At 38.4% G+C, this 23,626-nt stretch overlaps 1 protein-coding gene across 6 annotated transcripts in view; it reads left to right on the top strand.

Annotated features, from left to right (window-relative positions):
* The window catches only part of DLG2 (discs large MAGUK scaffold protein 2), a gene marked incomplete at both ends in the record, with an annotated part of 868,631 nt that overhangs the window by 342,984 nt on the left and 502,021 nt on the right, over positions 1-23,626 (top strand). Inside the window, one exon of one of the 6 annotated variants that reach the window (XM_080612550.1) lies at positions 19,283-19,360. The exons of the other annotated variants lie outside the window; for them this stretch is intronic. Coding sequence (XP_080468676.1) covers positions 19,283-19,360 — 78 coding nt within the window. Of the gene's footprint in view, positions 1-19,282; positions 19,361-23,626 lie in introns of those variants that run through there. 6 annotated transcript variants of the gene reach the window in all.

The following is a 23,626-nucleotide window of genomic DNA, read 5'->3' as shown; positions in this document are numbered from 1 at the left end:
CTTGCAACTGTGTTGTCTTTCAGCACTTCCAGCTCTTTTTCTAAAGTCCAGATGACCCTTTCTTTGGGCAGATGTGCTTTTCCTGCAATGCTGTTGAGGGAAGTCTCATTTATTGCTCATCAGCCTTTCTCAGAAATATCTTTGCCTCCCAAAATGACCTTCAGGTATTCTGATATGGTGCCAAAAAGCAGCAATGCCAAAGCATTAACATGGTGATGTTAACCTTGCACAACCCTTGCCTTTTTCTCTCCCCCTTCAACAAAAGGAGATATTAGTACATTAGCGCTTTCAACTTTCATTTGCCCTAATGGAAAGTTTTTTTCTCTTCTTACCTTCCATTACTGTGTCCCAGGTCCTATCAAAGACAGACTATCTGTTCATACACTAAGTGTATTCCACCCCACATAAGGGAATTCAGACCCTGTTTTAAGCAACCCTTTGTGTCTTCCTCCTTTAATCTTCCTTAAAGAGTTAGCACCACTTTTTCCCCAATACATGGTGCTGATCTCCTTTGTAGACAAGATGAAACAATGAGGATGTGAGAAAATAAGGTGCTTCTTTTGAAAGAATTAAATAAAAAGAAATAGAGTGAAAGATAAATGTTGCTGTATCCTTACAGACACCAAGACAAAAGCAGTATTTACCACTTACAGTGGTAACAGAGGAAGCCGCCCCTTGCATTTCCTGTTTAAGTTGCTCTATTTCATTTTGGGGCTTTGGTGCATATGCTACATGTTAGAAATGTAAAGGCAAGATTCTAAACAGCTATTCTGAAATTATCTCAATTGCACTGAATCTCATAGATAAAAATCATAGTAATCAGAGAAAGGAAAGTTGAAATAAATTTAATAACATTGTAAAGATAAAATGCCATCACTTGGCAGCTGAATATAAAGACAAACCTAAACTCCTTTGGGCCCTCTGTCAGCAAGAAATCTTTGCAGCTATATCTCAGTCCAAAAATTATCCCTTGAAAACTTTTTAATAATTCCAGCAGTTATAATAAATTATGTTGAATTACGCAGTAGGCCTAAAGCATGATCCTAGAAGCCTGAAAATTCTGAATCTAGTTTAGGACATAAAAGAGTAGCTCTGGGAGAAAAAAAGTATAGAATAAAGTATAGCAATTAAGGTGTAGTAGGATAAAAAAGAAGCCTAGTTATTTCATGTGCTCTAAGTAGGTTTTTTTTGAGCATGCTAAAACCTTTGTATATGTTTTGGCTGGGAGAGAGGAACTTTCTTATCATTAAAAACTAATTAATGAAGTTTAATGAAAATGGAAGTCCTGCTGTCAGTTTTTCTGGAAAGTACAATGCCAGTTTGATAATCAACATGTAGGTACTTGCAATTTGAGAAACCCAATGTTTTTGTTTTATTTGGTATTTTTGATGGGTTTTGCAATTCCAGCACAGAAATAGTGTGCAGAAGTGCCTTCAATAACTGCACTGAAATGTAGCTTTGCTAAATTTTGCTGTTGGGGGTTAAGGAGAAATCTGTTGTGTTGCTGCATTATTTACAGAGCTATTCTGCAGCTCTACACCATTCTCAGATGAGTTTCTTTCATTTGAAACTCTTCATTCTGAAATCACAAGTGCAAAGCTCATACTAGCTTCATCTGTGCTCTACATTCCTTTCTTTTGCAGTAAATTAGTAATTTCAGTTACTAATTTATAATGAATCAATTGGGAGTAGGCCAGAGGGAAACTTATGTGATGAATGAATGGCTCTCTTGGTTTTCTTATCCTAAAATAAAAAAGGCTAAAGGGATAAGGTGGAAGGGGTTTACAAGAACATGCATAAAGTCATTTGTAAACTGAAACAGATTTCTATGCAGTTATGCATTATGTCTTTCAGATGTAATTAATATTAAGTAGAGAATCTTACCTTTCCTTAATTATATCAACCCATAAAGCAGTTTCAATCTACCTACTTTGAAAGGCTCTATAGAGATCAGTATTACCATTGTCTTCTGATTTGGTGAAACAAAGGCCCAGAGTGGCCCAGAGTTACACAACAATTTCATGGCTGAGCCAGCAGCAGTTTCCTGGGTCCCTTCCAGTGCTCTAGCAATTCTTTCCCATCACCAATATTCACTGCTGTGCATAACAAAAGGATTGTTTTGTTCTATAGTTAAATGCTTGCAAAAAGTCAGAGATGCCTTAATAGGACAGCAGGACTTCAGACATGATGAGTGAGTGCTGAAGGACTCACATTACCAGATGCTGATGGAAATTCATCTATCTTAGCAACAGGGATTACATATTTTCAATGTGCCTGGTTTAGAAGTTTGTAATTTGCAAGACAGACATTTATGAAATAACACCTATAAAGTGCATGCATTCTTTTAATGCAATGGTGATGTGATGGACTGTAACACTAAATATTTTCCACTGTGCATGAGGATTTAAATGAGGCATACTGATGAATTACCCAGCTCTTCAGAAGCAGCTGAGTAATGGTCATCCAAATTGTAGCAGAATATGTAACTAGCTGAAGAAGAACCAAGTAGTTTTTCATCTGTGTTCTCTTCTGCAAACCCGTAAGAAAACCCCTTGCAATCCAAGTAAGCATAATTTAAGAACTTGTGTGTAGACTGTAAGATCTATTGGCTAGGCCCTGGTAAGGAGATGTGCTGATGGAGAGAGATTGCTCTTTAAGACAGCTCTCAATGAGAAAGGTGTTAGGGGGAGAGGAGAACGGGTTTGCGTCATGCTGCGGACTTTAACAGATTGCTTTCCAGCTGCCTAGCACAAGCAGAGCAAATGTTGGCATGTAGCATGTAGTGAAGATGGATACATACCACACTGCCTGGCAAGCGTACAAGCAAATAATTGTTATCAACAAGGCAGAAACATGATTTTGGCCTCTAGAGCAGGGAGGTAAATGAGGAATTAATTTTAGTTTTTGCCTAGGCTGACCTAAAAGGTTAGTTCAGTGAATTTTCTCTATTTTCTATATCCTGTCTTGCTACAGTTTTTTAGATATACATTAAAGACTCAAACTCTTTTATTAAAATTAGTTATTCAGAGAAAAATAGTTGGGGTTGGATGCATGCTTTTAATTCTGTTCACGGAATTGGGATCAGGCTGACACATTTTTTCCTGTCAAATCTTTCTCTGACTTCTGCAATTAATATATAACTTCTAGCAGTAATGCATAATAAATTCCTGGCTCTTGCATCTTTCAGATCAAGTTTGCATTTTAATACTTAAATTGGTGTGTGAGTCAATAAAGTGCAGTGGCATCCAACTTAACTATTTCACTGCCTTCTGTAGATACTACTATTAAAATATTTCAGGCCTTAAAATAACATAAATCAATGCTAATAACCTTTATTAAGATATCCTTAATATATCCTTTAAGGTAATGTACAGCACCATGAAGTCTGACACGGCAGAAGAATGCAGTCTGAAGTCTTGATGCTGCAGTAAATTTACTTATTCAAAGCGTGTGTGTGAAATGAATGTTAATATTGGAAATATGTTTAGCATTGGCAAGTTTTACTTTTCCTTCCTTGCAGCATGCAAGAGGAAGCTCTATGGGCATTATTCAGCTTAGCGGGGAAAAAAAATAAGTCTTATGAAACTTTAAAATGATACATTTAGGAATGGTAGTCAGGCAGCACATTAATCTTTACAAGGGTTATCTGTCCCTGGTGGAAAACGCATGATAAGGTGCCATCCTTTTAAATCTCCTGGAACTGTATGGACAAGAAGGATGGTGAATGTTTAAACCTCTAAGTTTATGTAGAACTTTCATTCCTAAATATTGTGGCTGAGGACAACTTTAAATGGGTCTATCCCTGGGTATTGTCAAGAAGTATCTTCAATAATGTGATTACACTTGCAGCCAGAGACTCTGGCTAAGAAATCAAATATACTGCCTGAAACAAACTGTAGGCATGACTTGCTTTAGCAATAAGAAAGGGTTGTGTTGATGGCCCTGAATAAGAAAAGCTGGCCCTGCTATAATATGAACAATTGTCCCCCATCATTAATTCTATTAATTCAGAACATCCCTCTGAGGGCACCCACGTTCATCTGCTGTGCTTCTCTCTTCTTTAGTTCTCTTTCATTAGGATCACGAGTAGCATATTAGCTGTACGAAACACAATTTGTTGCTTTCTGCACTGATAGGTTGAGGTGTATTAATTCTCTGACAAACCCATCCATGCAAAACAAGCTTGTTACAAATGTGCAGACGGGGCTCTCTTAGATTACCTATCTGAAATTGTCAGTGTCCCTCCACACTTTTTCTTATTTATTTTTCATTTGTAATGTCTCTCTGCTCGGTACGAACTGGACACAGTGTCATACCTTTCAAGTTCTTCTCATTGCCTTTGTTCTCCAATTCACTCAAGCACAGATCCCTCACAACAGCTGGCAGAAGATTATCCAGCTTGCTTTTTTTTTTTCCCCAAAACTCTTTTGCCTGTACTTCCAGCCTATAAGATTTATTTTGTGAAATAAAAATTAGGCAACTTTCTGAGATGTCACAAAGCATCTACCGGCTAAGTTTAAGGGAAAAAAAAAATCAATACCATATCATAGTTCATTCAAAATCTGTCACTCTTCAAGCATTTTTTAAGCAGCTCATTCAACCTCAGATGTTTTCAGTTTTTGAGAGACCTTTTTATGCCTATGATGCAGGAACCAGAGAGAGTCTTGTTTCAAAATTTCTTCACCATGACATAAAGTATTAATCCAAAAAGAACAGGTGAAGGGACATTCCTTTGTTCTGGTGGTACATTTTGATTATTGACTGCATAGAGTATATTCTCCTATCAAAAGGAAATGCTCTAAAGTAGAATATGTGAAAATATAGGAATTCAAACACAATTGGCCTATACTGTAATACCCGAGATAAAGAAAAAAAGCTGACAGAAAAAAAAGATCCCTCCCAAAAAACCTCACCAGGACACCAAATCAGCCAGAAATAAGTTATAAACTTAGATTTTGTACCTGCTAAATACATATTTAAAAAAGCTTTTACTATAGAGATTTCTCTGGTAATATGCCAGGTTAACTGCTGAATCACACACACATCAATACAGCACCATGTAGCAAAAGAAACCAGTTTTACCAACAGTTTGGCACCACTTTCAAACAAAGCAGTGTCAGTTTAGTATGTTATACTGGCCTTGTTATAGGCACATTTCCTGGTGTCTCCTTCCTGTAAAAACTCTTCATTATTTGGGAAGGTCAGTACCTCCTGCTCTGCAGTGCAGTTCAAACACTATGGTAGAGCTGCCACTCAGAGATGAGACTGGGAAAATTGCCATGGCCAGAGAGCTGATACTTGTTTTCCGCTGTTGTCAGTTTTGTTTTTGAAAGGAGAAACCAGAATGGCTCTTACTTGGCTCAAATTAGTCTGTGCCCAGGTATCTTTACAGTTATGATCTCAGTATAAAAATGACATCAGTATTACATAGCTTAGATGGAGATTTTAAGCTGTAGCTGCAATGTTTGGAAGTGCTTGCAAAGCTATTAGCTATACTAAACCACAATTTACCCCTAGACCAAGATCCTTTGAAGTGCTGTTGCTCCCTGAATAACCAAATCCTGTTCTGCTTCAAAGCAGTTAACTCCTTCCAGATGCTATGCTGTGCAGTATATCCCTCCTAATTGCCAGTTTGGGGTCTGATGTGGGCTGCATCATCCCTAAAAATCCATCGGCACCTGTGAGCTTCACTCCAAAGCTGTCTCCCACCAATACAAAGCTCCCAGGATTTCTCAGTGTGATTCATGACTTCTCACATACTCTCAGACTAACCATCACACAAAACCAGCAACACAACATGCCTGCTTTTTGCCACTGACTACCATGGGACCTGTGATGTCAAGCTTGGACTGAGATATGTAACTTTTAGACATCTAAAAAACAGTCAAATCATGCCTTGATATAGCCTTTGTAAACATCCTATAGTACTAAACAGAAAATGTTTGCTTGTATTTTTTTCAGGAGTTGACAGACAGGAATACGTAATTATATCCCTGCTGTATAGTTAATTATTATAGTTAAGAATAACACTCAGAAGAACATTTGATTTAATAAGATTGGTGACATTCAAAGACATCATATTCTCAGTATACTTTTTTTAACTCTTATTTCCAATGGCTTTCTAAAAGGTTGCATTGAAAATATTTGGGTTTGTGTTCCAGACATAGATTCTCAGTTAAGTCGAGAGAGGCATAAGGTCATCTCAGTGTACTTTAAACATATGCAAAGTATACATTCATGCTATGGAGCTGTGCACTCCTACGCACATCCTCTTCAATAACTTGCTTTGGAATTCTGCTGGAAGCAGCTAGGATTGGGTAGCAGAATAATGATCTGGCATAAAATGTAGAACAAAATAACAACAATCTATAATATTAATTGGAAGGTTAAGAAAAGAACAGGGAGATGGAAATAAAGTCACAGTTGCTTGAGACTGTGTCTACAGTCTGATTTTTTGCACAGCATGGGTATACAGAAAAGGTTTTGGGTTTCAGTATTAAGCATATTCTGAGTGAATGCCAGATAGAGATTTCCTTTAAAAAAAATAAAGTAAAATTAGAAAATCTGGCCTATGCATCAGACTACTACTGCTGTGCCCAGAATACAGAACCGGTGGCCTCCAGAAAAGGACTGCCTCTTGGAAAACTTACAGTATTCTTGAGCATTAATAAAAGGGTTCTAGTTATTGTCCAGACTGACACCTTGTATTGCTAACATTTCATTCAGCAATGCTGTGTGATGGGTCATGACATCTAGTGCAGTAACTTAGAAAATATAGTGACCCACAAAGACCCCAGTCTTTGGCCTTCTCTCTTTCCACTCCCATTGCCCTAGTTATCTTCTCAGACTGTCTGTAACTGTGTCCTGCAGACAGATGGCTGTTATGTGTTGGCTCAGCTATTTTATCCTCATTTTCTTTGAATCTTTTTGTCTGAAGATGGATATATTCGCTCCTGGATGTTGCCAAAGATGAGCATTTGAGAAGCTGATAAAAGACGTGGCCTAATTATGCATGAGGCTATGTATCGAATATGACAGTTTTAGTCACTTAAATGACACACACATAAATAAACATAAATCCACAAGATGTCTAGGCATCTTGGACAGGCGAGATACTTACCTTTCCGATTCCCAAAGCAAAATTGATACTTATTAATCAACCTGCCTGCCTCTATAATAAACTCCTGTAGCTCTCAGTGTGTGGCCTCATAAAATGCTTTGTAAAAATATGCTCCTCCCTAAGAGATTCAGACCAGCTGTTAAGCCAGCTAGCTGAACAGCTCTGCTCAGTTGCCATCTAATTAGAGTTATGCGCATTACTGAATCCTTTTTTTTTTAATCTTGTAGATATAAGGCTTTAGTTTGCATTAAAAATGTGATATAGAAACTGTGTTGTCTCTGCAGAAATGTTCTATCATATGAGTGGATTCAAACTTGGGTTTTTAAAAATAATGCTAATGTACATCATAACACAGATGTGGAGAGTTATTTAATCACAAAAAATATGTGAGTGCTCATGGGAAAAAGCAGTGTCATTCAGATTATTTAATACCATGGGCTATGATCACAGCTGAAGAAAGGATAAATTGCTCGTTCTTGCATAGCTTCTCCTCTTCATGTAGGATAAATTACACCAGAGTTAAGTGCCAAAATCAGTACTTATTTATAAATGAATTCAGGGCTTTTATGGTTGTCGATTTTTATTTTCATTGACCTGTGGGTACACTTCTAAAGTACTTTCACATATATTGAGAAGACTAATTAAGTGAAAGATATTACTTTTTGTAGCTTTCCAAAGTCTTTTAGGCTTTCCGCTTGTTAAAGAAAATGCAGTTGGATGAATCAAACGTGTGTGACTTTTGCAGCCAATGGTTTGACCTTTCTTCCCAACTGACAAATTACTTGTAGATTATTTGGCTAGTGATGACAATAGCTAGGTATATTGTAAATGCCTAAGCTATTTAGGCAACCTTTAATTTTTTAACCACTGTATACAATACTGCCTGGAACATAGAAATAGGCAGGCTCCCCGTTCCAAGTGAATACGCAATCTTTTTATAAATTCTTGTATAGTGTCTAAACCTCTGAAATATATTGAAGCAGAAGAGAGGCTTTGCCACAGTCATGAGAGAGAAAAAGTGTCGTTCATTAATCAAAACTCCCATTTAAATCAGTCCACTGATTTAAATCTAAAAAGAAGAGAATTTAATACTCGGGAATCATGAACGGAGTGGGTTGGTTGGTGTTTGTTTGAACTGAAGCATTCTACAGAGCATCCTAGATGTAACTGTATTCATCCTGCGTATAACTCTGTCTACTTCCCAAAATTATTACTGGGAAAATTTTGGCACATGATATGAATTGACTACAACTTCTACAGTAACAAAAGCCCCATTAGGAACATACTGAATTTAAAACAATGTTATATATTATGATGGTGATTTAGAGTCACATTTTACTTACAATCCTGATTCTAAAACCTGCCCAAGAAGGACACATAAGTAAAACAGGTATTAAAAGTTATATTCAATAACATTTTAAGACTGTATTTGTTGCTCTGAGTAGGCCTTATCAATACATACAAGGAACACAGACTGGGTGTTTAAATGTAGCTCAGATTATATCAGCTTTAGCAGTCCCCCTCACACTACTCGGAAAAGCATTGTGGAAAATTACCTCACTTTCTGAAGGCTAGAACTTTACAAGTGGTTTGTAATTAATTTTGTTATCTTGGGCTTTCAAAAGTTACACACTTTCTTGTAATTTTCAACCCGTTTCAACTTCAGTGACTTTATTTACATATATTTCCAGCATGGCTTGAAATTGTTTTCTTTTTTCTTTTCAGTCTCTTGAATTTACCTTTGTAATGTAGCTTGCCTTGCCACTACATCATATTCAATGCTTGTGCAACTTAAAATGCAGGTCTTCCTCAGCAAGGCACATTGCACACTCCTAAATGTACAGCTGTGGAGGCTGAAACCTAGGCTATGTGCCCTGTGCTAGATACAGCTGAAATCGTAACTTGTAAAGTACTGTCTGGTATTTCTTATTTATTTGCATTGGCAAAGAAATGCAAGATATAACATGTAACATATATCATAGAATCATAGAATAGTTAGGGTTGGAAAGGACCTTAAGATCATCTAGTTCCAACCCCCCTGCCATGGGCAGGGACACCTCACACTAAACCATGTCACCCAAGGCCTCATCCATTATATATTGCTTGGGATATGCATTGAGCATGCAATGAAAGCCAAAGGATTAGTGTGGTCTTTCATATGCTTGTTCTGATGGAAATCCCACAGGTAGGAACAGCATGTTTTGGTACTGAGTTGTTGCCCTGAAGTATACTGAGGTCATACATTCATATAGCATATTTGTGTTGTCATGTTATGTTCTAAGTTTTAATGGTGATTTATTGCTCATAACAAATAAGGAATATACCTTTTGATTACCTCTAGTCCACTTTAGGCTGAAACCATCTGAGGCTGGAAGATTATGTTGCCTGCTTACCTCATCCTTAAATCACAACAAATTACCACCACTTTTGTGTAATGCATTTGCAATCCACCATCTCTTTGTTGTCTTCCTACAGCGTTACTATAGGCAGAGTATCTTCTCAGGTAAATAGGTATTACTTAATCCATTACTTTTAAGGAACAAAAAAACCCCAATGGATGTCTATTACATACTTGATAGAGAAAGCTTGAAAGCAGGAAAAAGACATGTCAGAAGGCATTAAAAAAAAACCCACTTTTGTGGTGAGATGTGCTTAACCTTCAGATGATGACTGTGGAAGTGCTAGGCCAGGTTAGTGTGAGATAGACTGGAAGCACTCCACTTATTATCCATAGAATGTGGGGCTTGCTGTAACAAGGATCTAATCCACATCAGAGCTGGGAGTCACCATAACCCAGACTAACTGCTATCATTAACTGCAAGACTGATAGGTTATGACAACCAGAAGTATCCAGGAGCCTGACACTGCTAGAATAAGGATTTGTAGAAGTCTGGGCCCTTTTATCGCTTTTATCTTCACTGAAACTTTCAAGACTTCTAAATGGCAAAGAGGACAAAAGTGGAGAGAATAAGAATGTTTCTGTTAAGATCAGAGTGCCCTCCAATGCTGGGAATGGGCTTTTGGCACATTGCTCATTACTTAGTTATCTCAGCTGGAAGCAGAATGAATTTTGAGCTTTTTCTTCAGTTCACTATCTAACTGGCTCTCCCAGAGTCATACAACAAATAACTGGAGTCCTTGAAGATGCTTGTTCTGGTGCATCACCATGGGGAAGGCAAAGATGAGTTGTGAAAATCTGGGTATATTGAATCTTTTATGTGTTTAGCTGTGGGGAGTGGTGGAGAAACAGTTCTTTGTTTAACTTTCATTCTGCTTCTGGGAGGTCTAGGCATGAAATATGGTGCTTACCAATATACATGAAAAATAAGAAGCAGATAATTTCTTGCCTTTGTGGTGGTACTTCTCCTTAAGATGCTTTTCTAAAAGTTCACAGAAGTTCATTCTACCATCTTCACCGTGTCTGGGTGACATGTGAGAAATAACTGGTGTGCCCAGCTTGGCAGAAATCAATTTGCAGAAGAGTGTGGGAGAACCTTTCGGGCTGCAAGATGCATGAATCCAAAGGAAGTATTTCCAGTGAGATGCACAGAACAGAGATTTTAAAAATAACTGTTGACTGGGATCCCGAGGGAAAGTTAAATGTAAATTTAATTTAGACAGCAGAATTGACAGCTCTGGAGAAGGCTGGAATGTTCTCACTTTTGATGGAAAAAGAAAGATAAATATTTTGACAATTTCAAGGAACACTTTCTAAATTTTCTGCTGGTTAGAGAGCTCAAAAAGTTTCTGTTTTCTTGAAACACTCAGATTAAATCTAAAAACTTCAAAGTGTTTGAAAAGATGCTATATTTTTTATTGTTGTCCAAAAAAGCTATAACAATCTTTGTGGACTTTTTTTATCAGCTCAACTCCGTCTGTTATCAGTCATATGCTGCCTCAATTCTTCCTCTGGTTTTCAAAGGGCCAAGATATTTTGCAATAAAAAATTTACCTCCACAGCTGTTTCTTATGCTTGTCGTAACGAATGAGAGTAAAGTGGACTGGGGTTGCACTCAAATAATGTTGATGAAGAAAACATGGTGTGGCAAATTTTCTCTTACTCTTTGTTAGGATATAATGAGTTAACTGAAGTGTGTTTTAAACAGGTAAACCTACTCTTTATATTTAGCATTTGCTATAGACTTTTCTACTTCTGAAGGTCTTCTCATAGGCTTAAGAATAGCTTCTCCTTGACCTCATGTTCCTTTACAGTTCTTTTCCCTTTCTGGTCCAATTGGGTATAACACCACCATTTATTACTGCTATTGCTAAAATCACCTTTTCACATGTCACATTAGAATGAAGCATTTGAGTAATCAGCTTTGTTATGGACTCACACAGGCCTTTCAGCAGAGTTCTGTAAGGTTCTGTATTAACCAGTGTGGGGATAGATGCTCTCTTTTTCCTTAATACTTTATATCACATTGCTTCACGTTTATTAATACTTTTATCTTTAGACTGTCCCGATGTGGTAGAACATTATTGTTTTCATTTTAAGAGTGAGCAGCTGGCTTGAAAAGAATAATTAAGCTCACGCAGAAGAATTTTAGCAGAACCAAGACAGAAAACCTGGTGTCTGATCTGCTATGGTTTGGGCTGTCCTTTCTGTGTTTTGTTGAACAACAAGAATGTGGTGAGCTAGTTCAGAAGCCTGGAGACCTCTTGTTTCTTCCTGTAGGAAACAAGAACTGCAGCCAGTCTGGGATAAAGACTTGTTGTTTAGCTATCCTACTTACTAGCAGACCATCTGATATTTGGATGGGTTAAGTACAACACCTTTACCTCCATGTTTCTTCTCTTTTGTATTTTGGCAAGAATACATTGCTTTTTTTTTAAATCTGTGTTCAGCAACTTACGTGTTCATCGATATTCTTTACCATTTGTCTCTGAAATGACTTAACTTCCCAACTGATGTTGAACTGTTGAACTGTAGGACCTCTTCCCATAAGCTGTGAGGCTCACAGCCTAGGAAAGCTGAGAACAGAGGTAAAAAAGAAGAACTGATATGGACAGTGGCAGAAGTCATTACCTGTTGTGTTTGTTTCTTCCCCACATGTGGGTTATGTTTTTAACATACATTAAAAAGGCAGGTGAGAAGCCCCTGGAGGGTAGAGGGTAGTAGGGGCTTCTCATGTGAGGTATGGCCCAGCCAACAGCAGAATAGGGCTGGAGACAGTTACAGCTGGTAGTGAGAGACTGCTTCTCTGGCAGGAGCTTCGGAGAGTGACCAAGGGCAGCCCAGCCTCTGAGATTACAGTTTTTGGTATGCATGTGCTGCAGGAACTCTACTGCTGCTTAGAAATGTGCTGGATGGGCTCAGCCCACCCAGGTATACATGCATGTATCTGCTTACAAGGATGTGGTGGCATGCGGCTATTTTATAACTATCCCATTTGATGTCATCACTTGTAATTCCTTAATACTTCATATGAAACCTTATTTCTTGTGCACGAGGGTTATCTGGAGAGATTGGATAAGGATAAGGGCTAAGCCTACGCACCTCAAACTATTAAATGATCTTAGGTCATAGGAATCCATGTGTTTCACTGATAACTTGCTATAACTTGCAGTGATTCTGCTTAAACTGACTTAAATGTTGCTCTTGAGGCTGATAAAGTGAAAGTGAGATTTAAGGAGGTCTTTGAAAGAAAAGGCAGCTTATAATCAGCCAGGAATAACATAATGTTTATGATAGGATGATATTTCCATTCTTGTGCCTGCAATGGTTTTTTGGGGTTCTTTGTGAGATGAACAGCTCATTAAAGGCTGCCTCATTTGCTGTTGCTAAAAAAAAGGTCATATGGAAAGGATATCTCTGTGGTCTTTGTGGGTAGATAAATGCATGTAAATGGATTTACCTGCTCAGACAGCTTGCCTGCTCTGGACATACTGGCACAGAACTGAGTTATAGAGAGGGCTTGCCAACCCTGGTTGGCTTTGGCCATGGCATGCCCTGTGGCCACACAGCTGGGAAGGAGGAGATTTTGGGCTCCCAGGCAGCATGCAGATTCTCCTATTTCCTTTATGGCTGTTATCAAGTCACTTAGTGCCTTACCTCATCCCCTTCTGAAAGAAAGAGATAATATTCCATCATCACACAGACTTATTCATACGTACAAAGAAAATAAAGGTACTTGAACACTACAAGATGGGAGTCATATGCACAGTGCTGTAACATAATTGTTTCTACTCTGAATTCAGTTTTGTTCATGATTATATTTGGCAAGTCCCTTGCAAAATGCATTGGTGACACATATAAGCACTGCTTGCAATGTGTGGTTCCTTCTTTCTTTTTCCCTCCCGAAGGACAAATTTTGTGGTTTATATTATTTCCTGTGGGAGTACTTGCCATGCAAATACATAACTGTACTACATACACTGTGCTTTGGTTTGATACAAGAATCTGAGCAGCATAATGGCACATCTGAGTGTTTTATGCACCATTTTAGTTGTGATTTCTTAACGTAGCATGAAGAGACTTAAAAATTTGTAGCAGAAAGATAAAGCAGAATTCGATCTGTGCTGAACTAGGGACAAAGACAAGAATAAAGTGGCATTTTTCAAGTTTTTATTTATTTGTAAGGCTGCTTATGGTTGTTATGTTACCTGTGCGACTCACTGGAGTTTCCTATGCACCAGCAGAAACTAGAGTGGAAAATCAATTTCTAAAATCAAAATTAAGTACCATAATTAGGTTTGTCTCCATTCCAAGGCTTAACAAATAAAAACGGAAAAAGAACTGACTAAATCTAAAACGTTCTCTCACATCATTACATTATGAAGTGCCACAATACATCCGCGTGTCTTAGTGTTTACCACAGGACTTCTTTCATTTCAGTTTCTTGTGCTTCCAAAGTTAAAGCTTTATTTCACGCAGTTATGTAGCAAAGCACATCATCCTATCTTATCTTGACCTGTTGCACCACAAGTAGCAAGTTGAGTGCCGTCTACCACATCAAATAATAGCAGAATAGAAAAGTAGAAGTGATAATTGCATGGAAGATGGCACAATTTAGGGGGCCTCACGCTTAAAGGTAATGCGTGAGAGTAAATGCTTGAATTTTATTTCTTTACTGCTCCACATCCTGTGACATTGCGTATGAAATTCTCCATGCCCTCTGCTAGACGACAGTTCTGCCATACATCAGAGAAGGTGACAGAGATGTCTGCACTCAGTATCTTGTATTTTAAAGGTGAAGTTAGACCTGGGGCAAACGTGCAATGTCACAGTTGTGTTTCTGAAAGCATAGTTTCTAAAGGGAAAAGATTTGGTACAAGAAATATTAAGGGAGTATAAAAACTTAAATTGGGAGAGAACAGCACAAACCTCTGCCATCCTTAATACACAGCATTTCATTTTCACTTCCTTTTGTTTTCCATTTTTTATCCCATTTTGTTTCATCTTCTGCTTTTTGTTGTTGTGGGGTTTGTTTTTTTTCTTCCCCTCTGCAACATTTCATTGTCAGGATATGTGACTGTTCTCAGAACCACAATGTTCTATTCTGGTCATTGTCTTAGATGCTCCAATGAAGCATTTAGGTTTTAAGCAATTCAGGTTTACTCATCTTAAAAAACCAGGCAGAAGTGATAGAATTTAAAATAAATTATTACAGAAAAAAAAAATCTGTTACAAAACATCAAAACTGGTAGAAAATGGTATGAGTAGGAACTTAAATGTTTGACACTGGTGAGGCCGCACCTTGAATCCCATGTTCAGTTCTGGGCCCCTCACTACAAGAGAGACATTGAGGTGCTGGAGCGGGGTCAGAGAAGGGCAACGGAGCTGGTGCAGGGTCTGGAGCACAAGAGTGATGGGGAATGGCTGAGGGACCTGGGGGGTGTAGTCTGGAGAAGAGAAGGCTCAGGGAGGACCTTATCACTCTCTTCAGCTGCCTGAAAGGAGGTTGTAGTTGTCGTGGGGTCAGTCTTTTCTCCCAAGTAACAAGCAATAGAGTAAGAGGAAACAGCCTCAAGCTGCACCAGGGGAGGTTTAGATTGGACATCAGGAAAAATGTTTTCCCCAAAAAGGTTGTCAAGCTTTGGAACAGGCTGCCCAGGGCAGTGATGGAGTCACCATCCCTGGAACGATTTAAAAGATGTGTAGATGTGGTGTTTGGGACATGGTTTAGTGGTGGACTTGGCAGTGCCTCTGTTTATAGCAAAGAATGAAAAATCAGGTCCTTATGAAATCTTGGGACTTCCACCTACTTTAATTGCTGTAAGGTCTGAATGCACAAAATTTATATCTTCTGGATGGAATAGCAGACATTGAGGTTCCTGGTTTTAGTAGTATTCTGGTCATTAAATAATATGTCTTGGCATCATGCAACTGTGTAAGATAATTAGTTGTGCTGGGGATGGAAAATGATTGCTTGTACAGTCAGCCAGATCAATATCTGTTGTTGCCTAGTACTAAAAAACAAAGCTAGCTACCTTAGTTTCACATCATCAGCTCTGTTCCTGTATCCACAGCATGCCAAGTGCTAACATATAAACCCTGAAGAGAAGAGATTGTTTTAAATCTTCATTATTTCATTTTTAACTTGTCCCATTCCATATCCATTTCACTGGAAACAGAGTTCTGCAACCCCTGGGTGACTAATCTTTTCATCTGTCTACCCATTCTTACAAGAAAGGCATTATTGATGGCTCAACTTTATTTGTATTTTAAATAGTCCTGTCATCACATTTTATGACTACTGTGTGTGTATATATTCAGAGAGAGGTAGGAGAGAAACAGAATCTACAACTAACATTTATCTTCACCACAGGTGTGTGAAGGGGAGGTTGACACCCCACGTGTGTACTGTGAAAAGTCAACCCTTAAGAGAAGATTAATGCCCTGTCTAAAGCGAAGCTGCACTTCCTTCCGTGAGCAGCTTAAGTAAAACAGCGGTGTTAAAATTGAAAGAGGACATTAACCATCAGAAATACTGGTGATGCTCAGTGCATACAAACAGTTGGCAAGGTGTTTGAAACCACCATCTGTTTCAGTACTGAGGATCAATTGCTGTTGCTTGCAATGCTGGGGGATCCATGTTATAAAAACCATAGGATTAGACACTGTAGTCACTTTATGCTTATCCCATGCATCCACCTGTGGTAAGACCAGTTCTTCTCATAGAGGCATAGAAATGCAGTGTGTAATGTATAGCATAGGTGTGGTTTGGTTTACTGGAAACCACAGGCTTCTCTGCAGCAAGAAACCCCTTGTAAAATTTGCTCTTAACTGATTATCTGCTGTCTGTGATAGCATTGCTGTTCAATTGCATGCATCTCTCTGCCCTTGTAACGCAGCACTTCAGTGAACAAGTTAAAGTACATATTACTCCTGTGAGCAGACAGCAGCTGGGAGCTCCAATTCTTCTTCTAAAGCAGTTTGGCTTGTAGCACTTCTGTAAAATGCAGCCTCTGTTATCGTTACAGTAAAATATTAATAATCATAAATTCCCTGGGTACCAGTACAGTCCTAATAAACATGCTATTGACAATATATGGCAGACTACTGCATGATGGAGCAGAAAAATGGCTTATAGCCTGGCCATTTCTATGTTGTAGGGTTTGGATGCATCTGCAATTGCATGCAAATAGTTAAAATGCACTTCTGATTAGAACCAGAATTAGGTATTTGGTGAGATTTATTCTTCCTGATCTAACATTTTCAGTGGGTGGAGAAAATTACCTCCCTACTGCTTTGTCATTATTCCTTAAGTGAACAATGTATTCTATTTTTTTTTCCTTTAAGTGGGATGAATTGTGGCTTTTTATTGCTCTCTATTTTTCCTGAATAAATAGTTCAGTAAAGCTGCTAATGTTGATGATGGAAGTCATAAAAAAGAGGTTTTATTGTTTAATGAGTGTTTCCTTCGATTTTTCTCAGCAGCCTAATATACATAAATAGTTGCTTGAGAGAATGTACTCTTCTTTTTGTTGTAGTGCAATGATGTCAAATTATTCTCTTCATAAAAACATGGCAGCAGAGTGGGAGAGGTGTTCTACTGTTTACGCAGATAAAACATGAGGTTTATTTTTTTCTTGTTCTTTTTACTTTAACATTTACGGTGTTGGTTAAGCTGTGTAATGATGTGCTGCTTCTTGTCTCTTCTTTTTTTTACCATCCATATTTCCTTACAGTGATATCCCAGCTAGAAACGAGATCTCTGATTTCTTCCTGAGTTTTTCAGGCCATCTTTCTTCCTTCTCTTCCCTTTCCTCCATTATAGGGCACTCTGTCATCCCACAAATGTGGAGAGTGGTGCGAGTCTGCTACATGGCATAATAAAGGGCTTTGCACCTTGGAGAATCCATCTTACTATCAGCCCAGAGTTCAGAGTGTTGGAGTGGTGTTACGGACAGATAGCTCTTCTATATCAATTGTAGTACAGATGAGACAAGATTTTACTCTGGCTTGTGATCTTACAACTGTCTGACCACAGGGTATAACTGAATGTCCAAATTGGAAGTAATTAGAAAACATTTTCTTCCCAGAAATACTACCAATTACCAAATATTTTGTCAGAAGATTTTAGATGTTGAGCAAAACCCAAACATTTACCTTGGAGTTTCCTTGACAAAAAAGTCACTATCTAAGAATTTCTGTTTAAAACCAACTTGCCATTTTAAAGTATGTTGAAGGAATTCTTTGAACTCTATAATCTTAGTGGAATTGAGCAGTATATGCCTTCAGGCTCACAGCTTGGGCAATGCCATCCAGCTCCAGCAATTTAGGTGTTCTGTGTAAGTTTTAATTGGGAGTAGAATATTTTGCCTTTTGAATTCATGCACCCTGGAGAAGATAGTTTCAGCAATTCTCTGAAAACCTCGGGGCAGAAAAAGTGTTTCCTTGGCCCCAAGAGTCCTATACTAGATTGCTGTGAGTGTATTTCCTTTGCCATGGATCTGTTAGGTTTGATTTGCTCTTTACCAAAGAATAGCAGAGCAGAAATTACCCTTTCTGTGCGCATCCTGAATGCAGTCCTGCACACAGAACAGCAGTGGTTCTCCCACATGTTGGTATATCCATAATTGTAGGTGGAAGGGCAATGGGCAGGATTTGGCCTACAATAGAAGGTGTTATCAAATGCAATACCTATCTGTGAGCCCTGTAAGTCTGCAGCTTTGATACTGGCTCTGGCTGGGAGGAACATCTGGTTAGTCATATGTCGGGATCCAAAAGGGGTATGTCTCTGCTTACTGTTTAGAGATTATAACTGAAGAGAAGTGCAGGGGTTAAAGCTGAAATATGTGACAAAAGGATATTGGTACATTGCTGTTTCATTGCAAAAATAGGCATTCATAAGCAGTTCTAACTCTTATTATAAAATAACTTGCAAGTAGAGGAAGAGGAAAAGCAAGATTTGGTAGGGCAGAAGTTACAGATTAATTAAAAAACAACCAAAAAAGGGAGATCTTTCCTTTTTCTGGAGCCATTATCAAAAGAAAACAGAAGTCCTTGAGTGAGCCTTAAATCCTTCAGCAAAGCATGTATGACATCAGCAAGTGAACTGAACAGCTATGATGTCTTTCTGTTGCAAACTGAAGCTAGGTAAGAAAAATACCTCTGGATAGATCCCAAACCACTAGAACAAAGTAAAATCCAGTTTTCTTTCACATCTTAATTGCAATGAAGCACAGAAAACACCTGTTCCTTCACCTTAATGGTTAATATACAGTTCTATTTTTGGCACTTCGGTACCCCTTTCCTTTCCTGCAGTGCTGTATATCTCAGATTTGAACTGCTGCTGTTTCTGTTGCATGCTGGCAAACCGGAGAGAGAACCAAGGAGTTAAATTTCAGAACAGGAGGAGAGGAGGTGAGCTGTCTGCTACAGTAGTTTACTGCAGCTTCCTTTCATACTGACACATATGTAGTTTGTGGTGACAGTGCTAAAGAACTGCAGACAAGCACTTAGCAGACTGGATGTGAGCTGGATGCAAAGATGCCTCACCCTGGACTTCCTGCTGGCAGTATGTAAATACACCTGCAGACTGGCCACACTGGGTGGTTTGTTTTTGTGTGGAAGGCAGCATGAGAGGACCTGACAGAGCAACAGCATAGTTGAGAGACCTTAACCAGTGTTAGATTTGTATCTCAGCTGTGGGGGAAGTTTTTTTGGCTTTTTCTTGTGCACTGCATATTCAGACTGAAATCTTCATCACCACAATGTTTGCCTCTATCTGGTATGCCAAGAAGCTGGGACGCAGGTTTGTGCATAACGCCAGGAAAGCAAAATCAGAGAAGGTATGTTCCTAGTGGGAATATAAAGCCTTATGTCTCATGCAAGCTGCCTGCTGGCATCCTGTTTTATGTCTGGTTAGCTTTCTTTAATACCCTGAAAAACGACCTATTGCTATTCATGATTTCATGCAAGAATCCTTGTATACTTCGCATGTTATTAAATACTGGGAAAAGATCATTTTAAAAGTCTTTATGCCCTCTTTCTTTTATCTTTTTCTTTCAAGATAAATGGTTGTACATCTGGTTTGTTGTGAGATAAGGGAGCACTCCAGTGAACTTGTTGCTGTGCTGCATTATTTTTACTAGTACAGTATTAGGCTCTTAAACAACCAGTGACTGTTTGCTGCTTGTATATCTTATTCTAGTGTGGGACCAGTGAGAACGTAATAGCGTGTTAAGCATTTATAATGTTTGGGAATTTTGTTTCATGATACTTGTTGAAACTGTGGTGCAGCAGGGATCCCTTTTATTTAAAAATATATGGGAATGTAAAAATGGTCAGTATTATCTTTTAGTATTCTTCTTCTCATAAAATTTAACTATGTCTAGCCATCTGGTTTTTGGCAGTCCCTGTAGGTTAAGATTCTTTTGTCTTTTTTTCTCCATGAGCAAAACTTAAATTGGTTTAGAATCTGCAGTAATGATAACTAGGGGATATCAAGACAATTGCCTTTTGTGCTAAATATAGAAAGCATTTAATTAGTAGACGTGCATTCCAGTTATGTCTAAATTAACAAAACAAAAAAACATTTTGAAAATGGAATACCTCTGTTATAAATTCAGCATTAGATTTGGGGGAAAAACTTCAATGTTATGTTATAAAGTTACCTCATTAGCTTGGTAATGCTGTTTTCCTCTTTTCCTTGCTGTCTTTGATGTAGTCAAAGAATTTATAAATGGGTTGCTTTATTATGTCTTTGATATGTCTTGTGCTATGCAATACAGCCACCAATTCACTAAGTAGTTATCTATTGCCCGAATCCCTCTGTACCTGGAAGAGCTCTTCACCTAGAGAAAATTATTCTATTTATGGTTGGGGGGGGAAGATGGGGCAGACATTTCCTTTTTCTGCAAAATATTCCCAGTGATTAAAAAGGTGCTGTGTAATAATCTTGAAATTTAAATATCCAAGCCATTGGGAAGTTTATCCGAATAACAGCGATTTATATGTTTCACATCATATGCATAAGGGAAAATAGAAATGCAGGCAGCTATACATGAGACTGTCAAACTTTCTTTGCCGTTAAAAATAAAGGGGGCATCACATGAACTCTCCTGCTGTTTGCATCTTGCTATGTGAGGAAAGAAAGTTGCAGTCTGGATCTTCGCTAGTCCTGAGAGGCTCCCTCCAGAGGAGCACTCGCTTTCAGGCTTCCTCCAAGATGACAGAAGCAGGATGAGTGGACACATTCCACTGCTGGCACAGTGGGGCTCACTCAGTAGCTTTATAAATAGATGTAGTCTGGGTTGTTTAAAGCGTATGTGTTTATAGATTGTTCCAAAAACCTTGAGAATTCTCATAAAACTGTGCCAGAGTATTCACTAAGAGAATATATCCAGTCTTGTAACAGAGACTAAAGCAATGCTTTAAAAAATTTGCCTTTTTTTACTTCTGTCTTAATGTATTTGAAACATTTCTGTATAAATCTATTATAATGCTACTTATTCAGCTCTATAAGACTATCAAAATAATCAAGATAACTTAGGTCCATTCTGTTCAAGCTTTCAAGACTCATGATTTTTATAGAAAAGCTGCTTTTTCCATGTTATTTGAGCATGCTACTAGCATGTTTGCAAGGGAATCTTATTTTTGCCAGAAGTCAATAGGTATGCAAGACAACACGTTGAAAAATATTTACTTATTGTCTTACATCAGAAATAAGATTTATTTCTTGGAGGTTATTTCCATAATCAGGGCTTGGTTTTAATTTTATTCTATTTTTCCATAAATCAATGGTGTTCTCCAATAAAGGCAGAAAATCCAAGTTCCTAGCAGGATGCTATTTCAATAAGTGCTATTGATGATTGGAAGCTGATCAACACTGACATCTTCAGTTACAGTACCTTGGTAACAGGAGAACACAGATATGCAAATAGGTTTATTAAAAGGTACACTTAAAATACCATTTAATTGCATGGCTTGTTTTGGTTTTGCCTTTTTTTATATAATGGTTGAATAATCAAATTATTATGCAGTTTTACCATACATGCTTTTTTTTCTGGAAGAATAATTAGCTTTTTCTCCATGCGCATGATTTGAATTAAACATTGTTTTCCTAATTTGCTTTTGGAGGTAATAACATACAGCAATAATTTCTAATGGCCTATGTGTGCACAAAGATTTTCTTGCAGTTAAAAAGAGGATAGCGGAGAAGAATATGGCTCCATAACAGATTTTTCTGTGGTGTTTGGCTGCTTTGGATGAGTACAAGTCAAGAATTTTTTTAAGGATTATTTCCAAGAAATAGAAATTTTGGATAATCCTGTTTGTTTTCTTAGGATCAGGAAGAAAACTGGGGAGTGACATGACAGAAGAGGGTTATGACATGGACTCGTGCACACATACACAGACACATCCTGACAGTGCACATCCTGACAGTGCAGTCCTTTAGAATGCTTTTGGCCTGGATTGTGCAGGGAGACGACCTGAACTTGGATCTCCCAGGTGGCTATTTAGGGAAACAGAGCTTCCAAGGTGCAAAACAGCATGCAGTGCCGGGGGTGCACACAAAGGCAAGAGGAAGGATGATGATTTGGGCGGTCCTTTGTAGGATGTGCTAAGGCACTAATGTCACAGAGTGGTGCTCCTCTGTGTGCTCCCATACCTGTATGAGGGTGTCTGGTTATGGTGATGTGGATGGGCTTGACCCCCGCTGTCTCCACAGCTCCCATCTTTTCCAAAGTTATAGTTCCCGTCTCCATATACCCCCACCTCCCTGTACCCCTCCAGGTCCTTATCTCCCACACCTGAATGTGGCAGTCCCTGCTTCTGGGAGAGCTGGCACACAAATTGCTTTGAAATAAGTGGGACGTGGTTGATCTTGACACTGTGCCCTGCAGAATTTCTGCCTCAGGATTAGGGCCTCTCAGGAGCCAGATTTTGGTCTGTGCTGCAGAAGCTGTTTTGGGACTTGGTGAAAGGGGAAGGGTAAAGGGTACCAGTAAGTGCCAAAGAGTTGGGAGATCAAGGGGAGGAGGTGGACCTGTTCTCATTAAGATGTGTGGCAACTTCTGGGCTGTTTTTCTTATCTCCCTAACCAGTACAGTGTAGTCAAGTGCTAGCACTGCTGCTCCTGGCCTGCATTTCCAGTCCTTGCTTCCTGCCCAGCCTGGAATCTCCTTAGAGGCTGTGGTCAGATGAGCTGGACACTCTGGTAGGGCACCATCTCATTGACTTCTACATAAGACTTAAGGACTTCCTGGTAGATATTAGGCTTCTAAGACCCAGACATGCACTCTTACTGTTAAAGTTTCATCTGGAGAGTAGAGTTGACATCTGGGAAGAACTGGATGGATGTCAGCCTTAGGTGTCCTAACCATTATGTTAACCCTTCTTTCAAGTTAAGTAGTGTGCACCAGTATTTTTAAGTCATATTTTTAGAATCATATTTTTATGACATATTGGAAAACATTATTGTAATTCAGAAACAGAACAAAATACTTGGGAAAAACAAACAAAAAACTTTGGGAAGTTAAACTCTTCTTTACCAACCAGTCCTGGCTAAAATTTCTATCTCTAGAAGTAAAACAGGAGTAATTACTCTTCATGTTCTTATTTTACCATGAAAAGCTCAAGCATGTCCAAGTTTCTTACATGTTACTATCTTTATTAGGCTGGATTAAAGAGTTTACTTTTTCTGGCATGTATTTCTGTTACCTACAAATTCTATTACAATCTGGTTGTCTTGGCTTGACTGCTAGTGTTACTACTGCCTTCAAGTAGCGAAATATTTAGTACACAGGGAATGCTGCTACTAATATTGTGTGAGATCAGCTGAACTCCTCTCAAGGCAGCTCTGCTCTTACCTGTTTTATTAAAGTTATTAAAATGACTTGAGTTTGTTACATGAGAAGATTATTGTTAGGAGAGCAAACATGATCATTTGAACATTGGAACTTGAATAACTTAAGGCAAAGATTGATGTCTTAAATTTTTCTCATTAAACCACAATCAAGCAGAAATCAAGAGATGTTAACTGCATGTGGTTATGCTATAAAAATAAGTACCCTAAATGATTGGAAGAGGTACAGAAAAGTAACTGAGTAATT

The sequence above is a fragment of the Psittacula echo genome (assembly GCF_963264785.1).
Source record: "Psittacula echo genome assembly, chromosome: 3".
Taxonomy (NCBI): Eukaryota; Metazoa; Chordata; class Aves; order Psittaciformes; family Psittacidae; genus Psittacula; species Psittacula echo.
Note: the sequence above shows the minus strand (reverse complement) of the source record. Positions and strands in the feature narration are given on the sequence as shown.